Raw genomic sequence first — 19,494 nt, forward strand, 5'->3', positions numbered from 1 at the left:
ACCCTAAACTGTTGACATGACATGCAAATGGACACAAAAATAGGGTTAAGGTTAGGATTAGGGTCTTCCATCAATGTCCACATTGTCCTCAACTCATTTTTTGTGTTTGGATTCGCTTTTTGTCAAAGCAAAAAAAGACACATTTCCACAACCTTCAATAAATCTAAAATCCAATAAATGTCGATAGACTCACAGTATTTATCTGCGTGTGTCTGATCAGAGCCTCCTGGGCCACCCACTCCGAAGGTGACTGACTGGACAAAGTCAACAGTGGAACTGGAGTGGATCCCTCCTCTGGTGGATGGAGGGTCAAAGGTCACAGGTTACATTGTGGAGTTCAAGGAGATTAACAAGGAGGAGGAGGAAAAGAAAGCTCAGAGGAAGCAGCTGATGCTGGGTGCTGAGGAGGAGAAGGAGCCTGAGACTGATGAGGGCTGGGAGAAGGTAAAAAGTAGACAGAGATGATCAAAGCAGTAAACAGTCTGTACGGCTTCATATTTAAAAAAAACTTGTTAATGACCAATAACCAAACAAAAGTAAAATCTTGAGGATCGTTGCTCATTGTTGTTGATTTTCTGCCTCTCCAGGCAAAGGACACAGAGGTCAGAGGAACCAAGTTCGTTGTGCCCGGTCTGAAGGAAGGCGGTCTGTACAGCTTCAGAGTCCGAGCCGTTAACGTTGCTGGAGTAGGAGATCCAGGACTTGTGGCTGAGCTGATTGAAGTCAAAGACAGGACAAGTAAGACTCTGATCTACCAGTGGACAAGTCAAGTGGTGTTTGTAATGAGAAAACTTTCATTTTATTAAATATAAACCTTCACCTTATTCATCAGTTCCTCCTGAGATGGACCTGGACGCCTCAGTGAAGGAGAAGATTGTGGTCCATGCTGGTGCCACCATCCGCATCATCGCCTACGTATCTGGTAAACCTGCCCCACAGATCACCTGGTGCAGAGATGATGCTGAGGTGCCCAAAGAGGCCGTGGTGGAGACAACAGGCATCTCCAACTCGCTGGTCATTAAGAACTGCAGACGCCAACACCAGGGCATCTACACACTGAGCGCCAAGAACGAGGGAGGAGAGAGGAAGAAGGCTGTCATTGTGGAGGTCCTGGGTGAGTCGACCTCACCAAAATGAACAAGAATTCAAATTTCTGATTCCCTGTGTCTTTGTAAGGTGCCACATCTAATCCAAGGTTTCTTAAAAAACAATATCTGACTTTCTGTTGCTTCCTGCAGACGTCCCTGGACCTGTCGGTCAGCCCTTCGCTGGTGAGAATCTGACAAACGACTCCTGCAAGCTGACCTGGTACTCCCCTGAGGATGACGGTGGGTCTGCCATCACCAACTACATCATTGAGAAGAGGGAGTCAGACCGCATGGGCTGGACGTCGGTGTCCTACACAGTGACAAGGAATAATGCTGTGGTGCAGGGACTCATTGACGGCAAGGGCTACTTCTTCAGGATTGCAGCCGAGAACATCATTGGCATGGGACCCTTCATCGAGACTGACAAGATGGTTCTCATTAAGGACCCCATCTGTAAGTCAGAAACATATTATATCAAAAACAGGTCACATTTAAGTTTTCTCACCCTTTAAGTCCAGGATTACTTCAGCTATGATGTAAACCAGTCGATCGGTAAACTATGATCATATCGGGGGTATCTCATTGTCTTTGTTTCCCTTCCAGCCGTCCCAGAGCGTCCAGAGGATCTGATTATCACAGCTATCACTAAGGACTCCATTTCTGTTGCCTGGAGGCCACCCAAGTATGATGGCGGCGCTGAGGTGACCGGGTACATCCTCGAGTCCCGCATGATTGGCCGTGACAATTTCACACGTGTAGGTGGAGAGGACAAGCTGATGGACAGGAAGTTCACACTGACGGGACTGAAGGACGGCTCAAGCCACGAGTTCAGAGTCTCCGCCGTCAATCACGTGGGACAGGGCAAATTCTCCTTCGCCACCAAACCTGTTCAGTGCAAGGACGAGCTCGGTGAGTAACAATAACCTTGTTCAATGCATGTTTCTGATAAGTTATTATTACAAATACTGGGAGGAGAAATTTCCACTTCTCACGAAGGCTCATTTATTAACCAATGAAACAGAAGAAGGTGTACAGCAAACTTTTTAAAATTTCAAATTGATGTCTCCCTTTTCTCCTCAGAACCACCCACTCTCGACTTGGACTTCAGGGACAAGATGATGGTGAAGGTGGGAGACAGCTGCACTCTGTCTGGACGCTACTCTGGCAAACCAGTCCCGGCCATCACCTGGACAAAGAATGATGAGGAACTGAAAACCGACGAGGAGATCGGCCTCCACAGCAGCACTCACCATCTCAGCCTCAACATCAGCAAGGCCAAGAGAGAACATAGTGGCCGCTACTGTGTCAGCGTGGAAAACGCTGCCGGAGCTCGCACAGGAATCTGCACTGTCACTGTAGTTGGTGAGTCGAGGAACCGTAAAGCATAGGATGAATCCAATATCAATCAAAGTATAAACACAGAAGGTCACCTGTATGAATGCTTCCTCCTGTCAGACCGTCCTCAGCCTCCAGAGGGCCCCGTGGTTTTCAATGAGGTCTACAGGAACTACATGATGATCTCCTGGAACCCTCCTCTGGATGATGGAGGCTGTGCAGTCTCCAACTATATCATCGAGAAGAGAGACACCAACAGAGACCTGTGGATGCCCGTCACGTCATCCTGCACCAGGACCTCTTGCAGGGTAGGTGAAGCAGTGTTGAAATGCTTAGAGGGAAAATGTAACGTTCAAGATCCACTGTTTTGTACCAAAGATCCTGAAGGCAAGCACTTTAAGGACAGTGCCAAGGAAATGCCCCTTGACAGTAACTCATTAGTACTGACGAATAACTCCTGCTGTCCATTTCTTCAGGTGCCAAAGCTGATCGAGGGTCGTGAGTACATCATTAGGATCATGGCTCAGAACATCTATGGCATCAGCGATCCGCTGCTGTCTGCAGAGACCAAGGCCAGAGACGTCTACAGTAAGTGCAAACACACTGACAGGAAACATTCATAGATGTTCAAACTGAGAGGACAACATGGCTAAAGCACAGCTGACACATCCAGCAGTGTCTAAACAGTGGGACTATGTTTGTTTCTATTGCAGAAGTACCTGATGCTCCTAAACAGCCCACAGTGAAGGAAGTGTTCCATGACTCTGCCCTCCTCAGCTGGGAGCCACCTGCAGACGGAGGAAAACCAATCACAGGTTACATTGTGGAGAGGAAGGAGACCATGGCCAACAGGTACACAAAGACAAAGAGCAGGAAAACCTCTGTAGATTAGGGGGTGAAGATACACCGTTTCACTGAAAAATGTTTTGATGAGAGAAAAAAAACGTACCTCTTAAACCCCCCTAAGATGTAAAACAGACTGCTACATTCTGTTTTTTCATGAGCTGTTAATGTTTCTGCTCACAGGTGGGTCCGCTGTAACACTGAGAGAATCCATCCAAAGGTGGAGTACTGCGTGACAGAGCTTCTGGAAGGTTGTGAGTACGAGTTCAGAGTCAGCGCTGAGAATGAGGTGGGAGCCGGAGACCCAAGCCCACCATCCAAACCCATCTTCGCCAAAGATCCCATCGGTAAGTTTGGCTCTTAGGATATCTTTTTATTTTATTGCTCTGCCTGTATATACTCACTGCAATGATTTGTCCCTGTCCTTTGTCACAGTGAAACCCAGTCCACCAGTAAACTTCCAGGTCATTGACTTCACCAAGGAGTCAGCAACTCTGTCCTGGGAGCCACCCACCGACACCGGCAGAGGAAAGATCTTCGGATACCTGCTGGAGTTCCAGAAGGCTGGAGAGGAGGAATGGAGCAAGGTATGGTGATGATCTTTCATGATCTTTGCACTGCATCTTCTCTAAATCTTAAAGTAAAATCTAACATGAATCTCTTGTCCGGCTGCTGTCCTCAGGTGAACCAGACTCCAGACTCCTGCCAGCAGACCAACTTTAAGGTGATTAACCTGGATGACGGTGTTCTGTACCGCTTCAGAGTCATGGCTGTCAATGCTGCTGGAGAGTCCGAGCCAGCCAACCTAGCAGAACCAGTCAGAGTGCAGGACAGACTTGGTAAGTGAGTGGTTCAATATTGAACCACCTTGTAACTTTGATTTGAGTCAGGCTCTCTACATCAAATGTTATATTACAGTGTTAATTATTGTTCCCCCTTTACCCTCCAGAACCCCCAGAGCTGATTCTGGATGCCGCAATGACCCGAGAGGTGAAGGCCATGGCTGGCACTCACATCACTCTGATGGCCGAAATCAAAGGTGTCCCATTCCCCACCGTCACCTGGAAAAAGAATGAAGCTGAAGTGCCCACCAGGGCCGACATTGAAACCAACCAGACAGGCACCAAGCTGGAGATGAGGTTCTGCAACCGTGGTGACTGTGGAGACTACACCCTAACTGTGGAGAACCCAGTAGGATCCAAGACCGCTACATGCACAGTTCTGGTTCTTGGTAAGGATTGCACAAAGGTTTTTAAGTGGAGTTTTTAAGTGTGACACATTTAGTTAATTCCATTTTGCATCGGACATAAATGAAAAGTCAATCTCAACAGAACTGTGACAGTCCTCATGTGTTTTCTTCAGACAAACCTGGTCCCATCCAACACCTCAGGGTGTCTGACGTCAGAAGCGACTCTGCTTACCTGTCCTGGAAGGACCCAGAGGACAATGGTGGTACTCGCATCACTAACTTCGTGGTGGAGAAGAAAGACACTGCATCCACTCAGTGGGTCCCTGTCTGCTCCACATCCAAGAAACGCAGCATGACGCTAAAACACCTGATGGAGGGCACATCCTACTCATTCAGAGTTGCTGCTGAGAACCAGTTTGGCCGCAGTGAATATGTTGAGACACCAAAGGCCATCAAAGCAATGAACCCACTTTGTGAGTAACAGAACAGCAAACATTTGATCAGCAGACCAATGTGTTGTATTATGTTGTACTGAAAACAAATAGAAATAGAAAGATTTGCACACAAGTAAGGCTGCAGCGATTACTCGATGTAATGGATTACATCGGTGATAAAAATTTGTTGACGAAATATTATCGTCGATGCATCATATCATTAAAACCCATCACATCGTGTTAAATAAATTATGTTTCAAAGATTTCAGCCGGAGCAAATCTCATTAGCACTGCTACAAGCATACACACTACAGGAAATGTACCACGGGAAGACTGAGCTGTCATAGCATGGCAGCACTACGTCAATGCAAACTTTTATTTTCAACTAAAATAAAATACAAGTTATTTGTCTTAGTTATCGGTGAGTTAATGGACATTTTTGTGGTGGTTAGTAACATATTGTTGCTGTCGGGCGGAGACCTCCTGTGTCCCACACCGAGTTTGATCGGTCAAATCTGGTCAGAAATGTTTGTGTGTCTTTATATTAGCTTACCAACCTACAAGCAAATCAAACCCAAATAGATACAAAGACATATTCATCCATTAGTGTGCAACCAAAACAGGATTTATTAAAATACAAAATGCGAAGCTCTGTGGTTGTTGTGAGCTCATGCTCCCCCATGTCATCAGACAAGAGCTGCATTGGAGATATACAGACCAGGTGACGCTCTTTGAATACTTTCATTTGTTAATTATGTGCACAGACTTGAAGGGTGGCAGGACAATGATTCTGCCTAACAACGACAATATCAATAATTCATGTGTAGGGTATTAAATCAGTACAAATCAGTGATGTCATGAATTGGATATTACACTGAATAGTAAACCTCCATTTCATCTCAGTCTCAGTCATTTCATCTGTGATTTGGAGCATATTAATTAACTTGTAAGATACTCATCAATTAAAAAATCAGTAATAATTGGTATTAGGTATAAGATTGTGATAAAACATGATGCACACACTTCAGCTTCTGAAATGATGCATCTTTCTGTTTTGTTCTATTTCAACAGAAATAATCGTGGCTCATCGACTAATCAAAAAAATAATTGATAGATTAGTCGACAACAAAAATAATCGTTAGTTGCAGCCCTACACACAAGTGGAGATTGTTGTGCTGACATGGCAACAACTATTGTGAATCAACCTCCTTTGGGACCAAAGATGGTAGTGTCTCTGTAGTGAATGCTGAAACTCTTTTCTTCTGTCCCACCAGTCCCACCTGGTCCTCCCAAAGACCTGCACCACAAAGATGTGGACAAGACTGAAGTGTGGTTGGTCTGGAACTGGCCTGATCGCAATGGAGGAAGTGCAATCACAGGCTTCCTGGTGGAGTATCAGGAAGAGGGAGAGAAAGAGTGGGACGAGTGGAAGACCGTCAGTATCCCTGAAAGCCATGTCACAGGCCTGGAAGAAGGAAAGACCTACCGCTTCAGAGTGAGGGCTGAGAACGCCATTGGCCTCAGCAGACCCGACACCACCGTTCCTATTCTCTGCCAGGAGAAACTCGGTGAGATACAGGCTAAATCTCCAACATTCTACATCACTGATATGAGAATTCAGCAATCCTTTTTGTAGCATTTGTGCAGAGGTAGCTCCTTATAGTCCCCATCAGAAAACTAACCCCTTGAACTGGTATTTATCATCACCAATCAAAGCAAAGAAATGGTAGATGTTCTTCTGTTGTGCAGACTGTTAGTCAGTTAGCATTGCTATTTTCAGTGTTTTTGAACATAATGGATGTACTAACACAAGGTAACCTCCTCTGTCTTCATGTCCACAGTGCCCCCACTTGTCGAGGTCGACGTTAAGCTCATTGAAGGCATCGTTGTGAAGGCAGGCACTACGATCAGAATGCCAGCTATCATGAGGGGAATCCCTGTTCCCACTGCCAAGTGGTCTATCGAAGGAGAGGAGATCACCAGCCAGGGCAACATCAAGATAGACACTGACAACTTCTCCACTGTGCTTAGCATTAATGATTGCACAAGGAACCACACTGGAACCTACCTTCTCTCTGTGTCCAATCCAGCTGGAACCAAGACAGTGGCCTTGAACGCAACTGTCCTGGATGTTCCTGCTGCTCCTATTGGTCCTGTCAACATCCTGGAAGTCACTCCAGACTCCATGATGATTGAATGGCGTCCTCCCAAGGATGATGGCGGTAGTCCTATCACCAGCTACATTGTGGAGAAGAGAGAGTCTAACAAGGAAACCTGGGGAGGTGTCAGCTCTGGTGGCCTTGGCACCCAGCTCAATATCACCCGTCTGCAGAAGGGAGCTGAGTATGTTATTCGCATCCGTGCTGTGAACAAGATGGGTGCCGGCGCTCCTTTGGAGAGCAAGCCCACTGTGGCTGAGCACTCCTTCATGCCACCCAGCCAGCCTGGTAAGCCACAGCCATCTGATGTCTCAGAGGATTCTGTTACTGTTGGCTGGACCATGCCCCTGTCTGATGGTGGCAGTCAGATCACTGGCTACATCATTGAGCGCAGACACAAGGGAGGAAAATGGATCCGTGTCAACAAGACACCCTGCAAGGATTTGAGGTACAGAGTCCTGGGTCTGTTTGAGGGCAATGAGTATGAGTTCAGAGTGTTTGCTGAGAATATTGCTGGCTACAGCGGCCCCTCTCCAATCTCTGACCCCTGCAAGCCTTGCAGACCCATCACTGTCCCCAGCCCCCCAGTTAACCCCAAAGTTAAAGATTACAGCAAGACCACTGCTGACCTGGTGTGGACCAAACCGAACAAAGATGGAGGCAGCCCCATCCTAGGCTACACTGTGGAAATGAAGAAGGCAGACACAGAGGAATGGAAAAAAGTGAACCTGGATGATTTTATCAAACAGTGTGCCTACATGGTGAAAGGTCTGGAGGAGGGCGTGACCTACAGATTCAGAGTCTATGCCTCAAATATGGTTGGAGATGGAGAGCCCAGAGAAATCCCAGAGTCCATCACTACTCAGGATATCCTCATCCCTCCAGAGATTGAGATGGATGCCAGCTGCCGTGAGCGTGTCACTGTGCGTGTTGGACACAACGTCAACATCACAGGCTACATCAAAGCCCGCCCTGATCCTGAAGTGATTTGGTCAAAGGGGGAAACAGCTCTGGAAAGTAGCAAACGTATCACCATCACTCAGAACTTCCCTCTTGTCCACCTGAGGATAAAAGAGGCCACAAGAGCTGACCATGGCAAATACTACCTGAAGGCTTCGAATGAGGGTGGTGAGGCCATCTGTCCCATCACAGTCAATGTGCTTGACAGACCCAGCCACTGCCAGAATCTGCACGTGACATACGCCACCAAGGACTCATGCATGGTTAACTGGGAAGCCCCTAAGGACAACGGTGGATCTGAGATCACCAACTACATTGTGGAGTGCCGTGAGCCCAGCATTAGCATGTGGTCCATGATCTCCTCCAATTGCACTAATCGTAAGATCAAGACCAAGCTTATGGAGGGCCACGAATACTTGTTCCGTGTCTGTGCCGAGAACAAGATGGGCCCAGGACCCACTGTGGAGACCAAGACCCCTCTGCTGGCTATTGACCCAATCGAGAAGCCCGGAGAGCCTGAGCAATTTAGAGCCACTGACATTGGTAAGAACTACGTCTCTCTGAGATGGAGGAAGCCTGACTATGATGGTGGCAGCCCCAACCTGTCCTACAACCTTGAGAGCAAGGATAAGGATGCTGAGGCATGGGAGAAACTCGGCTCTCTTACTGACACCTTCTTCCTGGCTAGTAAATGCCTGGAGAACCATACATACACCTTCAGGTAGGTCACTTAAACCTTACTTTAAAAAGATGTTGTTTGTTTCAGAGGGTTGACCAGGAATTGTTTTTCAGCATTGCCAAATCCAGTGTAAATTACTTTTAAATAGTAATTTTATTATTTGTTATTTAGGGTGCAGACCGTCAATGAGGGAGGTGAGAGTGCTTGGGTGAATCTCGCTGATGTTCTTGTGAGGGAGGAGATCCAGAAGCCTGTCATTGACCTGAAGCTAGCAGGAACTTTGACAGTGAAGGCCGGAGAATCTGTCAGGATGGAGGCCGGCCTCAGAGGAAAGCCCCAACCTGAGGTCAAATGGACAAAAGAAAAGGCTGTTGGAGACAACCCCAGAATCAGCTATGAGTCTGGCCCTGACTACTCCAAATTCCTTTTGACAAAGTCCAGACGTACTGACACTGGAAAGTATATCATCACTGCCACTAACTCAGCTGGCACCTTCACAGCATACGCCACCGTCAATGTCCTGGATGTGCCTGGTCCAGTGAGAAACCTTAGGATTACCGGCATTGGAGCTGACAAGTGCAGAGTGGTGTGGGATACTCCGGAGGATGATGGAGGTTGTGAGGTGGACAGCTACATCCTGGAGAAATGCGAGACCAGGAGAATGGTCTGGTCAACATACTCAGCCTCTGTGGTCACACCATACTGCAATATCAGTCGTCTGGTGGAGGGCAATGAGTACATTTTCAGAGTGAGAGCTGAGAACAAGATGGGAACTGGCCCTGCCATGGAGAGCAAGCCTGTTACTGTCAAGACTCAGTTCAACAAACCTGGACCCCCTGAAGCTCCTGAGGTCACCAAGGTGAGTAGAAGTTCCTTTTTTTAATCAAATTGGCTCACATTTATGTACTACTCATCTCATGTCTGTATGCAGTCAAGTTGTGAATGTTTACTCACATTGTTAATATGTTATCTAGGTGAGCAAAGATGAGATGACAGTTGTCTGGGCTCCTCCTGAGAGTGATGGTGGCAAGTCAATCACTGGTTACATTCTGGAGAGAAAAGAGAAGAGAGCAGTACGCTGGGTGCCATGCAACAAGAGCCCGATCTCCGAGAGACGCATGAAAGTCACCAACCTGATTCCCAACCATGAGTACCAATTCAGGGTGAAGGCTGAGAATGAGGTTGGCCTGGGAGAGCCCAGCAAACCCTGCAGACCTGTTGCAGCCAAAGATCCCATTGGTGAGTTTACAGTTGCTGTCACAGTTTATTCAGTGAACATGAACAAAATGTCAGAGATGGGCTTGAAAGACATTTCCCCTGTGTCTGGTGTTCCAGTATTTTTTTAAACTTTGTTTTTCTGTCTTTAACTGCAGAGCCCCCTGGCCCCCCTGCATTCCTGAAGGTAGGCGACAGCACCAAGACCTCTATCACTCTGACCTGGTCTAAACCTGTGTATGATGGTGGTGCCCCCATCATCGGCTACAGCTTAGACTTGAGACTGAAGAGTGATGCAGACCCTGAGAAGCCCTCAGTGGGCTGGAAGAGAATTGACACCCATGGCCCATTGGTGATGACAGAGTTTACCATTGGCCAGCTGGATGAGAAGCTGGAGTATGATTTCAAGGTATCCGCCAGAAACCAGGTAGGCTGGGGACCCCATGCCTACTTGAGGGAGGCCGTCTCACCCAAAGAGATCCTGGGTAAGAATGAACAGCTGTAGCCAAACCTTAATAAATCCACTGAATTACATATGGCGGGAGTAGTAACCACACAAAAATACAATGCAAAATACAACACTCTAATTATCTTAACATCAATATGTTTCTTTGGCAACAGAGGCTCCAGAAATCGACCTAGATGCTAGTCTTAGGAAAGGCCTGGCTGTCAGGGCCGGCTGTCCAATCAGGCTTTTTGCTGTGATCAGAGGAAGGCCCACCCCCAAGGTTACCTGGAAGCGCATGGGTGTGGATAATGTGATCCGCCGAGGTCATGTGGACCAGGTTGACACCATGTCCTTCCTGGTCATCCCTGAGAGTACCAGAGAGGATTCTGGAAGATACTCGCTGACTCTGTCCAACTCAGCTGGAGAAAAAGCTGTATATGTCCATGTCAAAGTCCTTGGTGAGAAAACAATGACAAGATTAATTTTTAAAGCATTTGCATTTAAAAGCATTTAAAGGTAGCTGAAACTGACCTGAGTGATTTTTAAATTCATCCTCTGCAGATACTCCTGGTCCGGTTGGCGGCCTGGAGGCAACCAACATTACCAAGGCGACAGCCCAACTGTCCTGGTTGCCACCAGAGAATGACGGTGGCAGCCACATCACTAACTACATTGTGGAGAAACGTGAGGTGGATAGGAAGACCTGGAACAAGTGCACAGAGGAACTGAAAAAGACCAGCTTTAAGATTACCAACCTGACGCCTGGTATTGAGTACTACTTCAGGGTCATGGCCTGCAACAAATATGGCATTGGAGTTCCTCAGGACTCACCTAAGTCCTACCTGGCTGTTGATGCCATCAGTGAGTGTCACCACAGAAAATTGATTTAAGATTTAGCATGTAAACCCCTATGTTTTTCCTTTTTTATTCCTCCTAACACTTGCCGTTTGTTGCATTCAGGTGAGCCGGATCCTCCGAAGAAGATGGATGTTTTGGAGATCACCAAGAATAGTGCCACACTGGCCTGGCTGAAGCCACTCAGAGATGGAGGAGCCAAAATTAATGGTTATGTGGTGGACTACCAAGAGGAGGGTGCACCCGAGGACAAGTGGACACCTTACTCTGTTGTCAAAGACATGACTATCGTGGTGGTTGGTCTGAACGAAGGAAAGAAGTACAAGTTCAGAGTGGCAGCCAGGAACTCGGTGGGAGTCAGCCTGGCCCGAGAGGCAGAGGGAGTGTTTGAGGTCAAGGAACAGCTCAGTGAGTAGAAACAGAGTTGTAGTGACTCAAATATCTAACTCCTTGTTATATTAAAAGTTAAAATCATCTTATCAATCTCTGAAATGACATTTTCTTTTTCCTCACAGTGCCTACTAAGGTCATCATGCCTGACATTGTGACAGTCAGAGCTGGATCCAAGATGGTGGTTGAGGCCATTGTTGCAGGCAAACCAGTTCCCGTCTGCAAGTGGAAGCAGGGCAATGAGGACGTGCTGACCTCTGACCGCCTGTCTGTTGTAAAGACACTGAATACCTGCACACTCATCATTAAGAACGTGACGAGAAAGGACAGTGGCTACTATAGCCTAGCAGCTGAGAACAGCACCTCCAAGGTCAACCAGATTCTCAGAGTCATCGTCATGGGTCAGTTTCCACAACAGATGCTGTTAAAGCTGTTTAAAACTGAAAAAGACATGCTACAGACCAGGTCATGGTTAGGAGTTTTGTTGTTATTATTAATGACTAATTTAATCTACAGACATCCCTGGACCCCCTGAAGCTCCTCTAGAGATCACTGAACAGGACATCGATGCTTGCACGCTGCTTTGGAACTCTCCACAGGAGGATGGTGGCAGCAATATCACCAACTATATTGTAGAGAAGTGTGACGTCAGCCAGGGTGACTGGGTCACTGTGTCCTCATCCTGCACCAAAACCAGCTTTAGAATGGCCAAACTGACACCTGGCAAAGAGTATGGATTCCGTGTCCGTGCTGAGAACAGGCTCGGTATTGGTGAGCCCATTTACTCTGAGAAGATGATTGCCAGATATCCATTTGGTGAGTCTGAGCTAAATTATTTAATTTTAGTTGCTAGTAACCAATATTGCAACAACACATTATTAACTGGCTGTTTTCTTTTTCTCCAAAGATCCTCCCAGTGAGCCCAGAAGCCTGCAGATCAACAAGATCTTCAAGGACTTTGTCATCCTCTCATGGGAGCGGCCCAGCAGCGACGGCGGCACCCCCATCACTGGATACTGCATTGAAAAGAAGGAAAGGAACAGCCTTCTGTGGGTGAAGGCCAATGAGTCTTTGGTCAAAGCCACACAGTACACCTGCACCGGACTGATTGAGGGTCTGGAATATACCTTTAGGGTATCAGCACTCAACATAGCTGGACAGGGCAAACCTTGCAAACAGACTGACTTCATCACCGCTAGGACTGCTATTGGTATGAAAATTACCTTGATTATTCACACTCTTGTCCACTCAAACACAACCTTCTCCCTTGTTCAGACAGCATAATTGAGTCTACAATCTTTTGTTTCCATCCAGACCCACCAGGTAAACCTGAGGCCATGGATGTGACCAAGAACTCTGTCTCACTGGTCTGGACCCGTCCCAAGCATGATGGTGGCAGTAAGCTGATTGGCTACTACATGGAGTACGCAAAAGTTCCAGAAGAGAAGTGGACTCGCTGCAATGCCAACTGCATGAACATCCAATCGGAGAATTATGTAGTGACTGGCCTGGAAGAGGGCCAAAGGTACTGGTTTAGAGTCATCGCAAAGACCGCCGTCAACACCAGCCTGCCATCCGAGCTGTCCGACCCCATTGCTGTCATTGCAGAGAATGGTACAGCCCCACACAGCAAGTATATCTATGACTGACAAATTGAATTGCTGACAAATAATGACGATTATTCCCTGTCTTTCTCTTGTGTAGTTCCTCCTCGTGTGGAGCTGGGTGTCAACATGAAGAACCTGATTGTGGTGAAAGCTGGAGAAAACGTCTTCCTGGATGCTGAAGTGTTCGGAAAGCCACTGCCCAAGGTGAGCTGGAAGAGAGATGGAGCACCTCTGGCCCTTACCGAAGGAATGAAGATGATCCAGAAGAAACATGTCCATCTGCTTGAGCTCTACTCCGTCACCAGAAAGGAGACAGGAGACTACACTATCACTGCTGAAAACATCAATGGAAGCAAGTACGCCACCATCAAGGTCAAGGTGCTCGGTAAGTTATGTTTAATATTATTTCATTGTTGCACTTTGTCTATTTTATTTATACAGATAAACAAAGAAGCTAACCCTCCACTGTTTCCCCTGCAGACAAACCAGGCCCTCCAGCCTCAGTGAGAGCTTTTAAAGTCTTTGCCGATCATGTTAAGCTTCGATGGGAGCCTCCAATTGCAGATGGTGGTTCTGAGATCACCAACTACATCATAGAGAAACGCGAGACCAGCAGGGCCAACTGGGCGCTTGTCAGCTCCAATATCCATGGACACACTACTGACAGCATAGTGGAGAAACTCATTGAAGGACATGAGTACCAGTTCAAAGTCAGTGCTGAGAACCAGTATGGTGTAGGAAACCCCACCATGACCGACCCTGTCCTCGTCAGGAACCCATATGGTAAATTCAGACCACTATATATGAAGTTCAGGTCAATTTAGACAGTACCAAATACAGTAAAAAACAAAACATACAGTCAAACAATGATTTGATAAACTTCTTTACTGATTGTTACTCTTTTCTTCTAGTGTGAGCATTTAAAATGTTGACATGTCATTTAAATTTGTATTCAGTCCTTTCTAACTGACTAAAGTGATCCATATTAGATTAACCAGACAGCACATTTTGAATTTTAAAGAGGTAAGATAAATTTAAACATGGCTCTATTTCTTCCTTCAGACGTCCCTGGTCCATGCGAACCACCCGTCATCACCAACATTACTAAGGACTCCATGACAGTGAGCTGGAAGGCCCCAGCCAATGACGGCAAGGCAACCATCCTGGGCTACATGGTGGAGAAACGTGAGGCCACTGAGCTGACCTGGGCTAAAGTCAACCGCCGGCCAGTCATTGACAGGACAATCAAAGCTGCTCAGCTGACTGAGGGCTCTGAATATGAGTTTAGAGTCATTGCCATGAACAAGGCCGGTCTTGGTAAACCCAGCGATGCATCCAATGCTGCACTGGCCGTTGACCCTGTCTGTAAGTTAAATCACGTTTCAAAAAATGCTTCAACCTCACAGAAGTGTCAACAGTATTTTTTATTTTTTATGTGATATCAAATGAATAACAAAACTGTCTCTGTAATTCTCTAGATCCTCCTGGACCACCAGCCTTCCCCAAGGTGGTAGACTCCACCAAGAACTCCATCAGCCTTAGCTGGACCAAACCAGCATATGACGGTGGCTGTGAGATCATCGGCTACCTGGTGGAGTGTAAACGAGCCGAAGCTGAGAACTGGACCAAGTGCAACATCCCGAAGAAGCTCCAGGCCACCAAATTCCTGATGACGGGTCTGATGGACGACACAGAGTACCAGTTCAGAGTAACTGCTGTCAACAAGATTGGCTACGGCGAGCCCAGCGACGTCCCTGGAAACCACATGCCCAAGGACATCCTAAGTACGCTCCAATTGTTTATTAACAAATATTATAGCACCTAATTTTTGAACATGGAAAGACACAACCTTAATACATGTTTGGTAAACCCTTCACATTCCTCTGGGCATCCTCCATTGTACTTTTGCATAAACATGTATTTTCTATAATAACCAACATTCTTTGTGAACTTGACTAATTTATGCTGTGTCCTAGCTAATTCAGCCTTGCTGTCAATCGCTTAACGAGGCATAAAAAACTAAATAGTAAAGTTATAATTTAAAAAATTATCCTCCGTTCGTCCTCCAGTCGCTCCTGAAGCCGAGCTGGATGCTGACCTGAGAAAGGCTTTGGTTCTCCGTGCTGGTGTCACCATGAGACTTTACGTTCCACTGAGAGGACGCCCGGCACCGAAGGTGACGTGGACAAAGGTGGATGCCAACCTGAAGGAGAGGCAGGGCCTGATGATCAAGACATCAGAGTGGGACACCCTTCTGACGATCGAGAACATTAACAGATACGATGCTGGCAAATACGTCCTGTCGCTGGAGAACAGCAGCGGCTCCAAGAGCTACACCATCGTGGTCAAGGTCCTTGGTAAGAAACATAATGCAAACCATGACATACTACAGTGAGCATCTGTTTGCTAAAGTTAAGCTAAGTTAAAGTTAAGCTAAATCTGGTAAGCCTGAGATACTGCTTCTCCTCCCCCTCAGATTCTCCTGGACCCCCTGTGAACTTGATCGTGAAGGAGACCTCCAGAAACCATGCTTGCATCACCTGGTATGCCCCGCTGATCGATGGTGGCAGCCCTGTCAAGAGCTATGTCGTAGAGAAACGTCTGGCCGAGAGAAAGGCCTGGACCTGCGTGTCGGCCGAGTGCCACAAAACCTCCTTCAGGATCACCAACCTGGAGGCAGGACAGGCCTACTGCTTCAGAGTGCTGGCTGAAAACGCCTATGGCATTGGAGAGGGCTGTGAGACTGCCGGCAGCGTCAGAGCCTCAGGTAACTACAAGTTATTGCTGTTTTCTAAATTTCTAAAATAGAGTTAAAATAGGGATAGAGAGTAGTTTAGATCTGTACAGTGTCATAAACTACGGAAGGGTGTTTGATAGGCCATTGTTTGGATCTGGCTTAGATCAACAACATGAAACAATTATGTTCTGTATTACAGGACTCAATTTAAACCAAGGCCACAGCTGAGATTTTAGCTATAAAACATATGTACAGCTTTAATAATGGAAGGATAACTAAATACAATAGTATCTAATGCTCTGACTGCAGCTAGCCCAAAAAACAAACAATCCTACCAATAGAACTGGACCTAAGAGTATTTGCATTGAACACGTCGGATCTAACAAACCTTTATCTGTCCATCCCATTTAGAGCAACCTGGTCCAGTGACAGACTTCAAAGCCCAGAAAACCACCAAGGACTCGATCACCCTGGGCTGGAAGAAGCCCATCAGTGACGGCGGAAGCCATGTTACCGCTTATATCCTGGAACAGAGTGAAGGCGAGGAGAAGTGGAAGCAGATCATGAAGGGCAGGAACACCTCACACATCATCGGAGAGCTAACTGAAGGCAAAGAGTACTACTTCAGAGTCAAGGCACTCAACGAGTCTGGAGAGGGACCACTTACCGAGCTCACAGCTGTCGCCAAAGACCAGTTTGGTAAGAAGTTAGCCATCGTGCCATCTATTATTTTAGTTGCTTGTTTTACAAGAACATAAAATTATTAATTCTATTTCCTGATAAATTTCCTTTGAATTTCAGTGCTGCCTGACTGCAACTTGAGTAGTCTGCAAGATGGTATCTGTGTGGTGAAGGAGGGCAGCACTACGCGTATCAACATCCCTGTCACTGGAGTGCCGTACCCCAGTGCCATCTGGAAGAAGGGTGACATGATGATTGGAGACACTGGCCGGATGTGTGTTGAGGCAGCTCAGGGTGTCACCACTCTGCTGATCAGAGACTGCCAGAGAGGAGATGCCGACACCTACACCATCACAGTCAAGAACAGTGCTGGCTCCAAGGACTGCAAGTTCCAAATAAAGGTGGTTGGCAAGCCTGGCATCTGCACTGGACCCATTAAGTTGGACGAGATTACTGCTGATGGCATCACTCTGGAGTGGGGACCACCTAAAGATGACGGTGGTGCAGAGGTGTCTAACTACATTGTGGAGAAGAGGAGGACCACGGACAACAAGTGGGCCACAGTAGCTTCAGCCATCCAGAAGACCACGATGAGGGTGATCAGACTCCACGATGGAATAGAGTACATCTTCAGAGTGTTCGCTGAGAACAAGTACGGGGTTGGAGAGTATCTGAGGTCTGACCCAGTCATTGCCCAGCATCCATTCGGTGAGTACCACAATCAAAAATTGGGATACGTATGTTAGTAAACTTTTAAGAAATTCAGTTTTTGTGTTGAGTTGCAGTTTGAATGCAGTGCTGTTTCTTTGCTTCCTCCAGACGTGCCAGGGGCACCTGCTCCTCCAGAAATTGTGACCATCCACCAAGAGTCGGCCATTTTGACCTGGGCTGATCCAAAGGACAGTGGTGGCTCCCCAATTACTGGTAAGACTATGATAGATTTATCATAGATAGATATCAGTTTGTAGTTAAGAAAGAGCAAAATAGCAGAAGTAATCACAATGACCAACTCATTTTGTGTTTTCTCTAGGATATCATGTTGAGTTTAAGGAGAGGAACAGTCTGATGTGGAAACGGGCCAGTAAGACTCCTCTGAGAGTGAAGGAGTGCAGAGTCACTGGCCTGATAGAAGGACTAGAGTATGAGTTCAGGGTGATGGCCATGAACGTGGCCGGCCTAGGAAAAGTAAGCAGGGCCACTGAGGCTGTGGTTGCCCTGGATCCTATTGGTGAGTTTAGGTCTTTTGGAATATTTTTTTCTCTAATTTGAAGACCTAACGTGTTTTGTGTTTCCCCTATGTTTTGACACATTTACTTTGTGTTCTGTTAGATCCTCCTGGCAAGCCTGATGTTATTAATGTCACCAGGAGCACAGTCACTCTGTTTTGGACAGCTCCTAAATATGACGGTGGTCACAAGTTGACTGGCTACATGGTGGAGAAGCTGGAGGCTGGAAGTAAAACCTGGATGAAGGCCAATCATGTCAACATCCAGGGCTGTGCCTTTACCGTTACTGACCTGACCGAGGGATCTCAATATCAGTTCAGGATCAGGGCCAAAAATGCTGCTGGGGGTATCAGTGTTCCTTCAGAGTCTACTGAGCTTCTGACCTGCAAGGATGAGTATGGTAAGTATTAGACTAATTTGAGTGTTTTAACAGTTAATACATCTGGCTGAATCCAGGTCCTTGAAATGTTTTAGTTTTACAAATATCAGGTCTTCAAAGTCATATTCTCATTCATTCATTTATAGGTGTGTAGATAATGATAACACAACCTTTGTTCCATCCTCTCTGCAGAGCCCCCAACAATCACTATTGACCCAGACATGAAGGACGGTGTATCAGTCAGGGCAGGAGACACCATTGTGGTCTCAGCCTCCAAGATTGTGGGTAAACCTCCACCCACTTCTGTCTGGTCAAAGGGAGGCCGTGAGTTCAAGACCTCTGACATCGTCACCATCACTAGCACTCCCACCTCCTCCACTTTGGCTATCAAGTATGCAAGTCGGAAGAATACAGGAGAGTACACCATCACTGCCAGCAACCCCTTCGGTATTAAGGAAGAACATGTAAAGGTGAAAGTCCTGGATGTGCCTGGACCTCCAGGCCCCATTGAAGCCAGTAACATTTCAGCTGAGAAGTGTACTCTGACCTGGCTTCCTCCAGAGGAGGATGGAGGCTCCTCTATTAAATCCTACATCCTCGAGAAGAGGGAAACCAGCCGTCTGCAGTGGACCAAGATAGCTGAAAACATCATGGACTGCAGATTTGTAGCCAGTAAACTGATCAAAGGCAACGAGTACATCTTTAAAGTGTGTGCTGTGAACCAGTATGGTACTGGAGACTCAAGCCAGTCTGGTCCAGTCAAAATGGTTGACAGTTTCCGTAAGTTAATATGGTTTGTGTATGTGTAAAAAAATTAAATAAATAAATGTAAAAAATCTAATTTTGAATAACCATAGAATCATAGAAATACTTTACGAAGGAGGATTTAATTAACAAAACCTGTGAGCCTAAGAATTAAAACTCTAACTGACCAAAATTGTCTTTTCTTTCCTCAGGCCCACCAGGTCCACCCTCAACCCCAGAGATCGATAACGTGACTAGGAACGCTGTCACCATTTCATGGAAGAGACCAGCACAGGATGGTGGAAGTGACATCAGAGGATATTGTGTAGAGAGGAAAGAGAGGAAAGGAATGAGATGGGTGAGAGCCTGTAAGAGGACGGTTCCTGACCTGCGCTTTAAGGTGCAAGGCCTGAGCGAGGGAGTAGAGTATGAGTTTAGAGTGACTGCTGAGAACAAGGCTGGATTTGGGGAGCCAAGTGAGCCATCACACCATGTGATGACGAAGGACATTGTGTGTAAGTAAAA

At 46.7% G+C, this 19,494-nt stretch overlaps 1 protein-coding gene across 1 annotated transcript in view; it reads left to right on the plus strand.

Moving 5' to 3' along the window:
* The window catches only part of LOC104936443 (titin), a 195,555-nt gene that overhangs the window by 131,880 nt on the left and 44,181 nt on the right, over window positions 1–19,494 (plus strand). Inside the window, exons 172-210 of the mRNA XM_027290741.1 lie at window positions 221–444; window positions 588–738; window positions 833–1,114; window positions 1,239–1,541; window positions 1,692–1,997; window positions 2,169–2,450; window positions 2,544–2,731; window positions 2,900–3,011; window positions 3,137–3,275; window positions 3,450–3,613; window positions 3,702–3,853; window positions 3,949–4,105; window positions 4,216–4,497; window positions 4,629–4,928; window positions 6,164–6,457; window positions 6,731–8,729; window positions 8,859–9,546; window positions 9,662–9,926; window positions 10,061–10,387; window positions 10,524–10,808; window positions 10,912–11,211; window positions 11,311–11,613; window positions 11,721–11,996; window positions 12,112–12,411; window positions 12,503–12,805; window positions 12,910–13,209; window positions 13,300–13,587; window positions 13,683–13,985; window positions 14,265–14,567; window positions 14,681–14,986; window positions 15,272–15,559; window positions 15,679–15,969; window positions 16,351–16,638; window positions 16,741–17,328; window positions 17,440–17,544; window positions 17,651–17,848; window positions 17,950–18,246; window positions 18,418–19,005; window positions 19,182–19,484. Of these exons, the coding sequence (XP_027146542.1) occupies window positions 221–444; window positions 588–738; window positions 833–1,114; window positions 1,239–1,541; window positions 1,692–1,997; window positions 2,169–2,450; window positions 2,544–2,731; window positions 2,900–3,011; window positions 3,137–3,275; window positions 3,450–3,613; window positions 3,702–3,853; window positions 3,949–4,105; window positions 4,216–4,497; window positions 4,629–4,928; window positions 6,164–6,457; window positions 6,731–8,729; window positions 8,859–9,546; window positions 9,662–9,926; window positions 10,061–10,387; window positions 10,524–10,808; window positions 10,912–11,211; window positions 11,311–11,613; window positions 11,721–11,996; window positions 12,112–12,411; window positions 12,503–12,805; window positions 12,910–13,209; window positions 13,300–13,587; window positions 13,683–13,985; window positions 14,265–14,567; window positions 14,681–14,986; window positions 15,272–15,559; window positions 15,679–15,969; window positions 16,351–16,638; window positions 16,741–17,328; window positions 17,440–17,544; window positions 17,651–17,848; window positions 17,950–18,246; window positions 18,418–19,005; window positions 19,182–19,484 (12,828 nt within the window). The remainder of the gene's footprint in view (window positions 1–220; window positions 445–587; window positions 739–832; window positions 1,115–1,238; window positions 1,542–1,691; window positions 1,998–2,168; window positions 2,451–2,543; window positions 2,732–2,899; window positions 3,012–3,136; window positions 3,276–3,449; window positions 3,614–3,701; window positions 3,854–3,948; window positions 4,106–4,215; window positions 4,498–4,628; window positions 4,929–6,163; window positions 6,458–6,730; window positions 8,730–8,858; window positions 9,547–9,661; window positions 9,927–10,060; window positions 10,388–10,523; window positions 10,809–10,911; window positions 11,212–11,310; window positions 11,614–11,720; window positions 11,997–12,111; window positions 12,412–12,502; window positions 12,806–12,909; window positions 13,210–13,299; window positions 13,588–13,682; window positions 13,986–14,264; window positions 14,568–14,680; window positions 14,987–15,271; window positions 15,560–15,678; window positions 15,970–16,350; window positions 16,639–16,740; window positions 17,329–17,439; window positions 17,545–17,650; window positions 17,849–17,949; window positions 18,247–18,417; window positions 19,006–19,181; window positions 19,485–19,494) is intronic.

This window comes from Larimichthys crocea, chromosome XVIII, assembly GCF_000972845.2.
Source record: "Larimichthys crocea isolate SSNF chromosome XVIII, L_crocea_2.0, whole genome shotgun sequence".
NCBI classification, from domain to species: Eukaryota; Metazoa; Chordata; class Actinopteri; family Sciaenidae; genus Larimichthys; species Larimichthys crocea.